Below are 16,651 nucleotides of genomic sequence, written 5' to 3'. Positions count from 1 at the left end.
GCATCTCTCCCACATTTGTTTAATACCCTCCATCATTTTGGGCGAATATCTGGACTGGTGATTAACTCGACTAAATCTGAAGCCCTCCCCTTGAATATTTCCCCATCACAGGTTAAATTGCTTAAGCTTAATTTTGATTTGCAGTGGACAGACAGACAGATAACTTACTTAGGGGTAAAAATAACTCCGACCCTCGAAGGTTTATATCAGGCTAATTACCCTCCTCTCTGGATAGATATTGATAAGTCTCTAGTAGCCTGGTCTAAATTACGTATATCGTGGTTCGGCAGAATAAATGCAATAAAGATGGTTCTTTTGCCAAAAATTTTATATTTTTTTAGAGTTTTGCCAATTGAACTTGCACGGTCCCATCTACATAAAATACAACGAAAGTTTACGAATTTTATTTGGGCTGGGAAAAAACCACATTTGGCCCAAAAAACTTTATTTCTACCCAGGAATAGGGGTGGCCTGAGTGTTCCCAACGTTTTTTTCTATTATCAAGCAGCACAAATTGCGCCGTTAATTCACTTCTATAGACCTACCATTGTGGGCACAAATAGAAGTGGCACTGCTCAACCCGATTAGTCCTGCAGCGTTACCATGGATTTCTAAATGTGAGAGGCCCATTACTTCCGCCCCAATATTGAAAATGGCGCTGGCCGTATGGGATCGGGTTATACTGACAGCCCCTTTGAAATCGCCACATTGTCCAACTATGCCTATTATTGGTAACCCTGTCTTTCCACCAGGTCTACAGGGTAGTGACTTTCACTGGTGGCATTCCCATACCATGCTCTTTGTCACTCAGTTTTTTGGCTTGCAAGGCCTCAAGAAATGGTCCACTATAGTTGAACAGTATAATCCTCCTAGAGGGGAATGCTTCCGATATATACAGATCCAACATTTTCTTAATGAAGTGACTAAAGGGTGTACTGATATCCTATCCTCTTCAGCTTGGGAACAAATGTGTATCAAATTCCCTTGTAGTGGGGGTATAATATCTATGCTGTACAAGGATATTCTAAATTCATCATTTACCTCTCCTCCGAAATATACTACCCAATGGGAACGGGAACTGGGTAATGTAATGGATGACACTTTCTGGCAACAAACGTGGGTGCATACGGCCAAATCCTCCATAAATACACTGGCGCAGGAAACTTTATACAAGGTGATCTCTAGATGGTACTTGGTTCCTGCCAAGCTACATAAATACTATCCCACTGTTAGTCCGCTCTGTTTCCGTCATTGTGGAATGGGTGGTACTATGTTACATGTTTGGTGGCAGTGCAGACAGGCGTTCAGATTTTGGTCCAGAATATTCACACTAATTGATTCGATTTTGGGAATTAGACTCCGAAAAGATCCTTTGTTAGCCTTGCTCAATACTGCTATTCCAATTTCAGACAAATATCATCGCAAATTGATACAGTTTATTTTTATAGCGGCGAAACAAACTATTGCCGCCTCTTGGAAGAAAAGTTCTATTCCTTTGGTTATGTTTCGTATGAAAATGAACTGGATCATGGTAAATGAAAGATTATTGAGTATAACTACCGATACCTATACTAACTTTACTAAGGTCTGGACTCCCTGGCTGCAGTACGCCAGGCTACGCTAATTTTTTATCTAGTGCAGGCTTTACAATTTTACGATTCCCCTGTATCACTCAATATCTGTTTCGCTTGTTGATTTGTGCTGAATTGAAACCTATATGATGGAATTTATGGTAGCTTCACCTCCTGAATTGCGAGCTAGCTGACATTAGTATAATAACCACGGACACGGTTGATTGAGTTTACTGTTCAGTTTTTCTTTTTATTTCATTTTCTTAAATACATAGTCTTTATTACTGATACATGTTGTTTTCCGATGTGTAATTATGTGGAGTGTTTGAAACCAGTGTTTTTCCTTCACTCTCATGACATTTGAATGTTATGATGATAATCCCCTCTGCGTAGTAGGATATACACTTTCTACATGTAAGAATGCATAAAAATCTTTGTTATGTGGAAAATATATACTGTTTTGCTGTCTAATAAAAAGTTTTAAAAAGAAAAGTGTCTTTTTCCCCTTCATATCCCTTGACTGAAGTAAACCATTTGTCAGAGAGTTGTAGTTCCACACTATCTTGAACATCACAGCAGTTACCAGCAGGCTCCTTGGTCATTGGCTAGATCATTCTGTCAGGAACTACCACTGGTGTGTGGTTAGCAGGTTGGAGCCTATGTGCTCTGTAACCGGGCAGAGAGGGAACCTAGACTGGAGCAGGAACAAAACAAGCGTGGGGGCAAGATCAGCAACTAATATCAATGATCCAGCAAATGGAGCAGAAGGGCAGAAGGGAACTTGTATATATAGGCCTATAATTACCAAATTGTAGACATCTGGCCTTAATGAGCATTAGTAGAGGAAACAGAGAGAGCAATGGTCTATATCAGGGGTCCCCAACCTTTTTCGCTCCGTGAGCCACACTCCGATGCAAAACTTGTTCGTGAGCAACGCAAAACGTGAACAGTACGGAAAACATAATATTTTAATAATAATAAGCATATACTCAATTCAAATGATAAAATGTAATATAAATCAGTGTGAAATCTGGCACTGCATGTTTTCTGCCAGTTTCTGAATATCTGGAGTGTAGTTTGTAACAGCCAACCTCATGCATTCTCCCAGATGATCATCATTTAAACGTGTTCTATATTTCGATTTTAAAATTTTCATAGCTGAAAATCCAGATTCGCAAAGGAAGGTTGACCCAAAACAGGAATTCAGCCTTTGTGAGGTTCCTTTTAGGATGGGAAACTTGCAGATTTCTACTAATGACCAGAAGTCATTTTGCAGTGATCTGGATCTCAGCTGCACATCTGTTCTTAATGTTATTACTTCATTTTCCACTTCTAAAACATTAACTTTAAATATGTTAGCAATATGTTCTGCAATGTAACATACGTCAATGCCCATGAATGGATTGGCAAGGAATGTCACAATTGGCTCTATGATACAAAAATCAGCAAAGCGTTTATCAAAGTCTCTCATCAGTTTGTCACAGCTGCCAATATAAGAATCTGTCTCAAAAGTCAAATGCTCTTCCTGCCTTTTTTGTAAGCTGGGAAAGTGATGGAAAATTTTTCTCTTGAGGTGACACAACCACATTTTTAACTTTTCCTTAAAAGCATTTATTGTCCCAATCATTTGTGTAATATTTTTGTCCTTTCCCTGAAGGTCAAGGTTAAGGTTATTTAATTTTGAAGTCATGTCTGTTAAAAATGCCAAATCTGTCAGCCACTGAGGGTCATATAATTCACTGTATAATTCATCTTTTTCTTCTAAAAATTGGGATATTTCTGGCAAAAGCTCTTGGAAGCGCTGCAACACTTTCCCTCTGCTTAGCCACCGTACTTCTGTGTGAAACAGGAGGTCCTTATACTCAGCATCAAATTCATCCAGGAAAGCTTTGAACAACCTGTGCTGAAGTGGCCTGGCACGAATTGAGTTCACAATCCTCACTACAACTTTCATGACGTGATGGAACTCAATAACTTTGGAACAAAGTGATTCCTGGTGAATAACACAATGATAATTCAAAAATGGTGGAAATGCTGGATCATTTCTACATAAAGAAACAAAGCCAAGTTTTGACCCAATCATTGCAGGGGCACCATCAGTTGTTATAGATACCAATTTATGTAGTGGGACATTCAGCTGCTGAACATAAGCTTTAAAAGCTTGGTAAATATCTTCTCCTCTTGTTTTTCCTTTCAATGGTATAACAGCAAACAGGTCTTCCTTTATACTTGCATCCTTAAAAACCATTCGAATAAAGATGTTCAGCTGAGCAGTGTCCACCACATCTATTGATTCATCAAACTGCAAGCTGTAGAAATCACATTGCTGTACATCCCTCTTCATCTGGTGACAAATGTCATCTGACATGGCTTCAATTCTGCGAGTAATAGTGTTTCCAGAGAGCTGCAGGTCCTGAATAGCAGACATAATGTCTGATTTATTTTTAAAATCCTGAAATAAAGTATCAGCAACTGCAACCATGGCATCCTTGACAATTTCTCCATCCTCATATGGTTTCTTCTTTCTTGCAAGGACATGTGCCACCTTGAATGATGCAATTGTTGCTGCTTTTGATTTGTTTGCAGGTTTCTTGAAGATTGCTTGTTGGGCATTTAGAACAGATTTTAACTCTTTCACTTTTACTTTCCGCAAATTCGTGCCAACTGGAAATTCCAGGTCATACTTTCTATGCGTTGTTGTGAAATGGCGTTCTACATTGCATTTTTTCCCAATGGCAACTGTTGCATGGCATATTATGCATATGCATTTCTCTTTGAAATTAGTAAAAAAGTATTTTTCTTCCCACTCTTCATTAAAACTGTATGTGTAGGTACGTCTTTTCTTGTGTAGAGGAGGAGCAGCCATTTTCTTAGTAAAAAAAATCATAAAATGTTTAAAACAAAAGTTTTTATTAAAGTAAAAGTGTTCCAGTTTACAACAAAATGCCAGTTTGTTAGTGACGCCAGTGTGAAATATAGCAAACTCAGCAATCTGTACCCTGCAATTAGTATAGCAAACCTGAAAATACCTAAAATTCCTAACAGTGTACTTTATTGAGACCAATATAACATACACAGCCGTTACTAGCAACACTTAAGAATACCTATCAGTAGTACAGTGTATTCACACACCATGCACACAGTCCATGCAAGCACAACAAACTGCCTAATGTTATGTGTCATCAAAGCCCCTACACAGGTAACAACAGAGATCCATTTTGGGAACTAAACAGAGGCCATGTGCCGGCCTGAGGGGGGAATGAATGGCACACTGGAGCAATTAAAGTACAGGCAGGAGAAAAAAATCACACACTGGAGCACTGGGAATACGGACGGAAGAAAAAATGGCACACTGGAGCACTGAAAGTACAGGCAGGAGAAAAAATGGCACACTGGAGCACTGGAAGTACAGGCAGGAGAAAAAATGGCACACTGGAGCACTGGAAGTACGGACGGAAGAAACAATTGCACACTGGAGCATTGGAAGTACGGACGGAAGAAAAAATGGCGCACTGGAAGTACGGACGGAAGAAAAAATTGCACACTGGAGCATTGGAAGTACGGACGGAAGAAAAAATAGCACACTGGAGCACTGGAAGTACGGACGGAAGAAAAAATAGCACACTGGAGCACTGAGGGTACAGACAGGGCACAGAATGCCACAGAAGTACCAAGGGTATATGGAGGAGAGAGACGGGAAGGAGCAAAAATGTAGAGAAGATTGTGGCACATGAACATGCGAAAAGGGGAAATAAAAGAAATGTAGGATGTTGAACTTCTTGGAAATGGTGACACAAAGGAGACTGGGCAGCACTGAAACTCTCTGGTGAAAAGTGATGTATGGAGTTGGGAATCATAATGGTACAACAAGGTGATGGGTGATGGAGTAGCAGTTACGTAGAATGTGGAATTATTAAAATTGGCACAGTAATGGCACAGGCTGGAGAGAAGGGATCACTCTGGGCTGCTGCTGGAAAAAGAGGGGCAGAAGCAGTGTGCTGTTATAAGTGCTTTATTCATATAGTTTCTTTGCCAGCAATAAGATTGTTTTTAAGCTGCAGAGTGCTCCCTTTTTTCCAGCCCACACCAGTATTGTATTACCCAGTATGATCGCTACTCAGCAGCCCCGTGTAATAGGAAGCATGTTTAATAGATTCTGCCAGCGAGATCCCTTCTCCCTAGCCCACCGTAAGAAGCGTGAATCACAGTTTCACTCAGTGCGATCCTTTCTCCCCGGCCCTCACACATAAATTACCAGCATAGCTTTTCTCGCAGTCCACCCTTTTCCTGCGCCTCCTACTCACCGCTCGCTTACAGGACTAATCACAAACACGCTGTTATATATCACTGATGTCTTTGACAGGAGGTTTACCGAAGGACAGCAGGGGAACGCGCTTGTAATTTATGTGAGACTGCGAGGGCAGGGGAGAAAGGATCGCACTGAGTGAAACTGTGATTCACGCTTCTTACGGTGGGCTAGGGAGAAGGGATCTCGCTGGCAGAATCTATTAAACATGCTTCCTAATACACGGGGCTGCTGAGTAGCGATCATACTGGGTCATAAGTACTGGTGTGGGCTGGAAAAAAGGAAGGGTTGGGAAGAAGGGGTCGGCTAGAACTGCAGCTAGAAAGGGGGGGAGAGAGTTGAGAGATACTTACAGAAAGATGCAGCGACGGAACGAATTTCGAACATACAGCTCTGCCTCTTTTCCTTGCGATCTGCAGTTAAAACATCCACAGTATTTTCCTAATGTTTAAATTCCTGCAAGTTGACCCATGACCCAGGTAACACTTTTGATTGGCTGACTCACACAATGTACAGCCCCCAGCTGCCTGATTATCTTATCTAGGACGAGACGGCAGCATGCTTTGTAATGAATGAAGAACTACCTGTTTGCGCTCCAGACAGCACTCCAGACAGTAAGCCACTTTGCTAAATGGACACCTGCTGGTAAGCTTACGCGAGCAACATCAAGTGAGGCTGCGAGCAACATGTTGCTCGCGAGCTACGTGTTGGGGATCACTGGTCTATATGGACAGCCTCGAAGAGTGAACTCTGAATGCCTCCAGTGGCTCAGCAGGAGAGTGCACTGTCTGATTATCACACAGACCAGGGATTGAATCCCCAAGAGTCTTGAGAATGGGTTTGCTTGGTAGAAGAGTGTACAAGTTATTGTAAGCCATTCAACAAGTGCTAGAAATCTACTCCAATTATCTTGAAGAAAAGAGGAGAAACAGTGTAAATATTGTTCAAGGGTTTAATTTTTAGAGACTGATGGTGCACCTTCTAAAATTTAGAGCTGAACTACATCATGCAGACAAACGATTTCCCTAATGAAAACATTAGCAGTGTCAGCAGCGGAAGCAGTCTCAGAGAGAGGCACAAAATGTGCCATCTTGGACAAATGATAAGTGACTACAAAAATTGTATTGAAGTAGGTAGATCAACAATAAAGTCCATACAGATTGATCCCCAAAATCATTCAGGAACTAGTAATGTGTATTCTTACATACTTACATAGTACGTTAGGTTGAAAAAAATACACACGTCCATCAAATTCAACCTTTTGCCGGCCAAGAACGTAGGTACCAGGGCCGGACTGGGAGTAAAAAGCAGCCCGGGCAAAAAAAATCAAAGCAGCCCACATGGAAACGCGATGATAGCCGCGCCTATATATTGGGTTAACCCTTTAAGTATCACAGATCGTAGCATCTGTGGATAAAGGGACTCAAGTGCCACAGATTGTAGATTTGCTGCACTTCTGGATTGGGAAGCGGAGGCATGATCACAATGGGCCGTAAGGCAGCAGGCACATAAAATCTACTTGTCCTGCTGTTGCTCTCACTTCCTGCATTCCCCTACACCCCCCCTCTCCACCTGATCAAGCAAGAAGACAGATGCCTTCTCTTCATGGGACCCCAACAGCCCAAAAAAAAAAATAACAACAATGATAATAATAAGAACTCCAGCAATATCATGTGATAGCGCCACAAAAAAAAGTCTAAAACACACAGCCCAACCCAGGGACTGTGCAAGTCAGCATGCCCACCAGTTACAATGGTGTGAAAAACTATTTGCCCCCTTCCTGATTTCTTATTCTTTTGCATGTTTGTCACACTTAAATGTTTCTGCTCATCAAAAACCGTTAACTATTAGTCAAAGATAACATAATTGAACACAAAATGCAGTTTTTAAATGAAGGTTTACGTTATTAAGGGAAAAAAAAAACTCCAAATCTACATGGGCCTGTGTGAAAAAGTGATTGCCCCCCTTGTTAAAAAATAACTTAACTGTGGTTTATCACACCTGAGTTCAATTTCAAAGGTTATAAAGCCATTTCTATAGCTTTGAGACTCCAGCGAACCACAGTGAGAGCCATTATCCACAAATGGCAAAAACATGGAACAGTGGTGAACCTTCCCAGGAGTAGCCGGCCGACCAAAATTACCCCAAGAGCGCAGAGACAACTCATCCGAGAGGCCACAAAAGACCCCAGGACAACATCTAAAGAACTGCAGGCCTCACTTGCCTCAATTAAGGTCAGTGTTCACGACTCCACCATAAGAAAGAGACTGGGCAAAAACGGCCTGCATGGCAGATTTCCAAGGCGCAAACCACTTTTAAGCAAAAAGAACATTAAGGCTCGTCTCAATTTTGCTAAAAAACATCTCAATGATTGCCAAGACTTTTGGGAAAATACCTTGTGGACCGACGAGACAAAAGTTGAACTTTTTGGAAGGTGCGCGTCCCGTTACATCTGGCGTAAAAGTAACACAGCATTTCAGAAAAAGAACATCATACCAACAGTAAAATATGGTGGTGGTAGTGTGATGGTCTGGGGTTGTTTTGCTGCTTCAGGACCTGGAAGACTTGCTGTGATAGATGGAACCATGAATTCTACTGTCTACCAAAAAATCCTGAAGGAGAATGTCCGGCCATCTGTTCGTCAACTCAAGCTGAAGCGATCTTGGGTGCTGCAGCAGGACAATGACCCAAAACACACCAGCAAATCCACCTCTGAATGGCTGAAGAAAAACAAAATGAAGACTAGTGGGAGTGGCCTAGTCAAAGTCCTGATCTGAATCCTATTGAGATGTTGTGGCATGACCTTAAAAAGGCGGTTCATGCTAGAAAACCCTCAAATAAAGCTGAATTACAACAATTCTGCAAAGATGAGTGGGCCAAAATTCCTCCAGAGCGCTGTAAAAGACTCGTTGCAAGTTATCGCAAACGCTTGATTGCAGTTATTGCTGCTAAGGGTGGCCCAACCAGTTATTAGGTTCAGGGGGCAATTACTTTTTCACACAGGTTTGGATTTCTTTTCTCCCTAAATTTAAAAACTGCATTTTGTGTTTACTTGTGTTATCTTTGACTAATAGTTAAATGTGTTTGATGATCAGAAACATTTTGTGTGACAAACATGCAAAAGAATAAGAAATCAGGAAGGGAGCAAATAGTTTTTCACACCACTGTAGATATTTCCGTCTTTTTTTTAAATAAATGTAATTAAGGCAGGGTTTTAAAATTGTGCACGAGACTCCAAAGTCTCCAAAGACTTTCTGAAAGTCGGGCGCAAAGCCTCATGGGAAAAACTGTAGCTGGCTGAAATCTCGTGAGATTTCACCTCAGCCGTTTGAATCTGCTGGAGAAGGAGAACGAAGAAGAAGAGGAAAGGAAGAGATCACAGAACAGACAAGAAGTAAGGAATCAGATACAGCCAAGCACTAATTTTACTCTACCTCCGTGACAGGTTTCTAATATGACTGATAGCACCTTGATTTCGCTTCTGAAGTTGAATGGCTCCATTTTGATTTGCGCATAGCCTTCTCTGACCTCCTGAATAGGAGCTGCAAACTTTCCCTTTGCATCCCCCTCACTGTCTCTTCTGATGGATGGTGAAGGCTTTCCCTTGCATCCCCCTCCATGTGCCTTTCCAAAGAAGTTATGTCTAAAGTTGAGAGCTTTGGTTTTCTTTGCGCATAACCCTTTATGAACCTTGCGAACAGGAGCTGAAAGCTCTCCCTTCACATCCCCTTCACTGTCCCTTCCAAATGGAGTGTTACAGAGTAGAAGTTGAAGGCTCAGTTCCCCTCTACATATTACAGTAAGTAATGTGGAATGCGGTGGGTGAACGAGCAGGGAGAAATGAGATGGAAATTCTGTAAAGATATGGACTTTGAACATGGCATTGCAGAACAGAAGGATAAAAGGACATTTGAGGGGTACTGGAAAGCAGTGTTTTGGGTAGTAGCATATACATAATTTGCATTGCTGCACTTCCCCTCTGCATTTTTGACTTTTTAACCCCCAGCAGCACAAAAATCTACCTCGGAGCAGCACATAGCTGTAACACTGCTGAGGGAACACCTATCCTGCTAAAACACTAAAAATTACAATGCAATATAATGGCTAGATTGATTAATACATACAGAAACACCAGTAGGGAAAAACTTTATTCACCATCTGAATTTTTTTTTTAAAAAGTACCAACCAGGAGTTAAGCAAATACTATAACTTTCAAAGCACTGAACATCTTCAATAAATATATGTTGGAAAGTTGCTTAGAATGATGTTTTCTTTTATTAGGGACATTTTTATTTTGGGGTTGACTTTAAGCTAAAGGCAAATTTGCACCTGGGCAGTAACCCATAGCAACCAATCAGTGACTGGCTTTTTACAGGCAGCTGCAAGTTGAACAATGAAATCAAATTGGTTATTTCACAGGTGCAGATTTCACAGGTGCAGATTTGCCCAGTGTTTATAAATGAGCCCCAAGGTCTACACATTCTTAGTAGGTTTTAACGTTTTGGTTTGAGATATTTAGTAGTAGCCCTCACAATGTGCTAATACAGAAGGTGTTTCAAACAATCCTAATAGAATATCAAGTCCTGGTGTAACATGAATGGTGCATAGCATGATACTCTACGACTTTAGCATGCATGAGATTTGGCAGTTTGGCTCAGCCCACACACAGAAAACAAAGGGGTCCTGTTTCAAGATGGCAGCACCTGTGAAACACTTTTTACATGTAGGATATTTTCTAATCCTATATACACACAAAGATTGGGACTATAAATCCCCACCCATGTGACCCCCAACACTCAATTATATATAAATACTTCAAATGTATAAAAGGCAATATTTATTAATCAACACTATGCCATAATCTCCAAATACAAACAGTTAAAACCAAACTAAGCAGCGCTGCATGTACAAAGGGATCCCTTGTAAGTATTATAGATATAACCCAGCATGGATAATAATTAATTATTGTGGTGAAAAAGTGGCGTATCTGGAGCCACCTATAGCGAAAGTTCCAAATTATCCGTTGCTGGTATACGGTTAATTATAACCGAATTATGAATAATGGAATATCCCAGGTGTCAAAGTGCCAGAGTCAATAAGTATCAATAAAGCACCCCTTTAGGGTAGGTTTCCTCTTGATAATAACCCCGTTCCATGTTCAAGGGTGAGGAGGGATTATAAGCACCTGCCGTGCGGCCAAAACCCTGTGGGTGGGTACAAAATAAATGGGATGACCAAAAGGACGCCTTCGTGGGGTGTCCTACAAGTATGGATGTTTCCCAGGGCAGCCCCGCTCAACCAAGATAAAGTATATTACCGACCATGCGGAAGTCCGTGAATGACTGTGAGTCCTTAGAAAGACGTGTGGCAGCGTCTTCGTTCCGGTTCCGTGATGAGCAGTGTGCGGCAGTCCTGGCACTTGTGGACCTGTATAGGGGGATCCCCACTTGCTGCACCTCTGAGGTTTAGGTTCGCTATAGGTGGCTCCAGATACGCCACTTTTTCACCACAATAATTAATTATTATCCATGCTGGGTTATATCTATAATACTTACAAGGGATCCCTTTGTACATGCAGCGCTGCTTAGTTTGGTTTTAACTGTTTTTATTTGGAGATTATGGCATAGTGTTGATTAATAAATATTGCCTTTTATACATTTGAAGTATTTATATATAATTGAGTGTTGGGGGTCACATGGGTGGGGATTTATAGTCCCAATCTTTGTGTGTATATATGTTTAACTGTTGGAGGACACCCCAGCCCATCTGCCCCCACATATACACTAACATATCGAATTGTGGTACCCACACTGCACTTATAGTTCGTTGTTGTTGTTCTATATTTTCTAATCCGTTTCAAATATAGACAAAAACAGTTGACTAAGGAGGGAAAGATATATATTACTCATGTCTCAAGGTAACAGATCCTCTTTAACCATTTGGCCAGGTGAGCAGCCTGTAGAGTTGCTCACTATATGTTACCTGGCCTCTGCAGCCCCAGCCCAGCAGCAGTCTGATTGGTTGCAGTTAGCCAATCAGGGCTGACTCTGCCCTATTTAAGGTTCAGCCCTCCGAACACTCCTTGCTTGAGAATTTGGTTCCCATCCTAGCAGTGCGGCATTGTCCCTAGCTACGGGTTCCTGTTCTAGCCTCCTTCCTATTCTGCCTTGCCTTATCTTGTCTTGTCTGAACCCTTCTCTGTCTTGTCCTGCCTAGCTCTGAACCTTGTCCTGTCTTGATCTGCCATATCTTCCAGTTCTGCTCCGGTCCTGCTTTAAACCTTGATCTTTCCTTGCTTTAACCTTGCTTTGACCTTGCCCTGCTCCTCACTTCTAACCTTATTTGCCTTAACCTTATTCTGCCTTGACCTTGAACCATCCTTGCCTTGCCTGTTCCTGATTTCTGCTTCCTGTTCTGCTTTGTACCTAACCTCTCCTGCTTTCCGCTGCAGTTCTCTCCTGCTATCCGCTCCAGTCCTCTCCTGCTATCCGCTCCAGTCCTCTCCTGCTATCCACTCCAGTCCTCTCCTGCTATCTGCTCTAGTCTCCTTCTGCTCTAGTCTCCTTTTGCACTTTATCCCCAGTTTAATCTGATCTACTCCCGCACAATCCTGTCCCATCCAGTCCTGTTTCACTCCTGCTCCATCCAGTCTGTTCAAGTCGTCGCCCTCTTCATCCTGCCTAATCCAGTACTGATCTTCGCCCTCTCCATCCCGTTCTGCTCTGCATCAACCTGTTCCTGCCTTGCCTTTACATGTTCCCTAGGCACATACAGCTCCTGCCTCAAGGACTCACCCTTCCCCCATCAGTCTCCACAGCGCCCCCTACCTAATCCTTGACAGTTGCTAACTTTATAAAGGATCCCCTTATAAATGCCTTTTGAGCGGCCCATATATTGCCCATAGAAAGTTCTTCATCTATGTTATTTTCCCAGTATTCTTGTAGGTCAAGGTGGTATCAGTTAAGTAGGATATGTTTAACCGCCATGCATGTCTGGTTTGAACTGCCTTTGTAAAGGAACAGGTTACTATTACTGGGGCATGATCTTACCATGACATTTGGGAGTATATCAACTAGAATAATTTGCTGTAAGGTGTGTTGTGTTACTAGTATGTAATCAATTCTGGAGTAGTAATTATGTACTGGAGAGTAAAATATGAAGTCTGCAACAGTTGGGTTCAATGAATGCCAGGTATCTATAATTGAGCAATTTTGGAGTCGTTTCTTGAGATATTTTGGTGCTGCTAGTGAGTTGCTGTTGGACCCCGATGAATGGTCTAAACTAGCGTTCATCGCCAAATTGAAATCACCCATAACAAATACAAGGCCTTTCATATGTATTTGTAACAACTTAAAAACCTCAGTGTAAAACTGTCTAGCTTCTATTGAGGTGCATACAGATTTAGAAATGTAACCTGTGTACCCATTATAGAACTAGTCAAAAGTAAATAATGTCTTTCTGGGCCAATAACTGAAGTTTTAAGAGCAAATTGCACATGGTTACGAAAGGCTATGGACACTCCTCTTGCTTTGGTTGTGGATGTAGTAGCATATATTTGTGAAAAACATTTATGCAAGTATGGTTTGGGCCTTGAAGTAGTCCAATGTGTTTCTTGGAGAGCTATATCTGTCAAAAATTTTTGTAGTATTGCCCTGTGATTCTATGTTTGACTGGGGTATTTAAGCCTTTAACATTGTGGGGCATATTTACTAAGCTTGAGTGAAGGATTCGAATGAAAAAAAATTCGAATTTCTAAGTATTTTTTTGGGTACTTCAACCATCGAATAGGCTACTCCGACCTTCGATTCGAACGATTTGAAGTAAAAATCTTTGACTATTCGACCATTCGATGGTCTAAGTACTGTCTCTTTAAAAAAACTTTGACTACATACTTTGGTAGTTTAAACCTACTGAGGTACAATGTTAGCCTATGGGGACCTTCCCCATCAATTTTCTAAGCTTTTTCTGATCGAAGTAAAATCCTTCAATCAATCGTTTAAAATCCTTCAAATTGAACCTTCCTTCAAAGGATTTTATCGTTCTAATTTTACTTCGATCAATCGATCGTAGGATTTGCGCAAAATGCTTCGAATTCGATATTTGCATTTGAAGGATTTTACTTTGAGGGTCGAATTCGAGGGTTTATTAACTCTCGATATTCGACCCTTAGTAAATGTGCCCCTGTGTGTTACAATTTTTAAATCCATGACTTTCTACAATAAGATTGCATAATAAAGTGCTTCAAACAAGAATACAGTCAGCAATTTGATCCAGTGCTGTAAATACTATAGAAACCAAATTATTGTCCAAATTGACCAATATAGTTACTATTAGTCTTTTGTTGGCTTGGAAAGATAACATAGGGTAAAAACACACAACTTCCTGGTAAACTGCAGAAGTCACCTCGAAAAAGCATGTGGCAGAAAATATATTCATGGAAAGCCAACATTGATATTGCATATTTATAAAATTCCATAAGCCCAGAGTATATAAAACACCATAACCTAATGCTGGAGGCGTCATGTCCAACAATATGATGGAGTAACTGTATGAAACTATAAAATGTAACTTTTGTGATGAAGTCATATAGAACATTATTGTCACCTGGAAGTTGTTTGCTCTTACTAGTTGCACAATACACTCTTAGTAAGGTTATGTAGAATGGTATAAAGTAAACACCCAACGTAACTGATTGTCAGTAGATGTCATATCAATAAAGTGTTTATCAGGAAAAATGTCACAGAAGATCTGCAGTAGTTGATCAAACTTAACATGAAAAAATAAAACAAGGAGAGTTATTTTAAACAAATATTTCCAATACATTTTTTTAAACTTAATTTTCTTTCTTTATAATTTTATATGTATTAGAATTGTATTTTAGGAAAGAAATTGTGCCTCAATTTAGATGTGTTAGTATCACTTTATAAATAAATACAAAGTCCACTTGAGTGGGTGAGGTTTTCTGTGGTGATCTCTAATTTCACACTTTGATAAATCTGCCCATTAATTTGCCATAAATATTTTATTATCCCATTTCTGTGCCTACAGGAAAAGTGTTTGTGCATTGTGCAATGGGAATAAGCCGTGCTGCCTCTCTTGTCCTTGCATTTCTAATGATCTCTGAGGGTCTTTCTCTTCTGGATGCCCTTAGAAGTGTGAGTGAACATCGAGACATCTCACCCAACCATGGTTTTCTGGAACAGTTACGTCAACTGGATATAAAGCTGGCAGGCAAGGGAAGGTCTTTGAGTAGTGAGGGCAAAATTTGAGCTAATGAAGTCCAGAAATACAAAATCTTCCAACTCTTTTACTTCTAATGGAACTGCCAAGACACCTGTATTGGTAGCAAATTGAAAAACATTATACATAAGGAAACAGATCTCTTTATTAAGGGCTATCACAAGAAATGTGCAAAAATACATAAACAATACAAAATATAACAAAAATATTAAATATTAACTTAGAACTGAAGAAACACATGATAATTACTCATGAGCCTTTACATTGCTATAACAAATGAACAAAAATACCATTATAGTCATAAATGAGAAATGAGAAAAGCTCTTGTACATTGCTTGGAAGACAAGATTGTGTGACCTATGGTCAGTAAAAGTAAATATGTGGCTTCCAAACAGCATTGACATGCTTTGAATCAAGGATGTTACATAAGCAGTAATTTACAAATATGTTGAAATGTTTTTACAAAGATCTGAGTTCTTATTGTAACTATTTTTGTGTATGTAGCTTTGAATAAACCAAAGTAACAATAATTAGTAACTGCCAGATCCATTTGTGCACTGACAAAGTATGTTGAACCATTTAGATCTGGGTTCTTTTATTACATTTTGTAAGAATTTACCATTTTAGAATAGACAACATTTTGTTTTATCGGAACTCAAATCACTCAATGAGTAAAATTCATATACAGAGGGATGTTTCTGGGTCTGCTGCTATCTAAGGTAGGTTGGTGCTAGTATAGAAAGAACATGTCTTGTTTCTATAGTTGTATGGTGTTTTGTTTATAAACAAAAAGCAGCTTTAGGGAGAAAATTACATTGCTTTGTCTGATTAATATTATAATTATAACTAATTTCCTCACTTTTACTCTTCTATTCTATTATGTTAAGGAACCCCCTATGCCCCCAGGATTTAACCCTACCATTCAATTAAAACACAGAGACATATTTTGGCAAAAATCAGTGGAGGTCACAGGCTTTATTTAACAGTTTAAGCATCAAGGACTAGGTACACCCTGTCCCCAGCTGCGGCTCTTATTCTCCAAACGTGGGCTCACTGCCCAAAAATTGTATTCTCAAAAAACATGGGCTCTCTACCCAAAAATTGGTCAAACATGAAGCAGGGATCATGGGACCGAGTGCCCTCCGTGAATGCTTTATAGCCCATCCCCCTGCTCCCTCATTGTGCATAAATGGCGCTAACCCAGTCTCTTGCATGCCTCAGACAAGACCGTGCAGTCCAAATCTGATGCACACTTGTGACTCCATAAAGGTAGGCCTGCACCATGACCAACTCGTACTCTTAGAGCCGCACTGACCACCCAATGGAAAAAGGGGAGGAGTGACACCTATCCTTTTCCAATGGCCCATCTACCCGGCCCGTGACCTCCACCAATCTTTAAAGAACACCTTGATGTTCCCAATGAACAAATCCAAACCTCCCTCTGATAAATGCACTCCGACTTCCCTATACAGCTGTGTCTACTTACATTTTATAAAAACATGAATTTCTGCATGGCCCTGTTAACTTTCTTCCT

General features: G+C 40.5%; 1 protein-coding gene across 1 annotated transcript in view; it reads left to right on the top strand.

Annotated features, from left to right (window-relative positions):
- LOC108703376 (dual specificity protein phosphatase 13) overlaps window positions 1-16,059 on the top strand; it is an 81,131-nt gene extending 65,072 nt beyond the window's left edge. Inside the window, exon 4 of the mRNA XM_018239442.2 lies at window positions 14,926-16,059. Within this exon, the coding sequence (XP_018094931.1) occupies window positions 14,926-15,146 (221 nt within the window). The 3' untranslated portion in view covers window positions 15,147-16,059. The remainder of the gene's footprint in view (window positions 1-14,925) is intronic.
- Window positions 16,060-16,651: the final 592 nt, after the last annotated feature.

This window comes from Xenopus laevis, chromosome 7S, assembly GCF_017654675.1.
Source record: "Xenopus laevis strain J_2021 chromosome 7S, Xenopus_laevis_v10.1, whole genome shotgun sequence".
In the NCBI taxonomy this organism is placed as follows: Eukaryota; Metazoa; Chordata; class Amphibia; order Anura; family Pipidae; genus Xenopus; species Xenopus laevis.
Note: the sequence above shows the minus strand (reverse complement) of the source record. Positions and strands in the feature narration are given on the sequence as shown.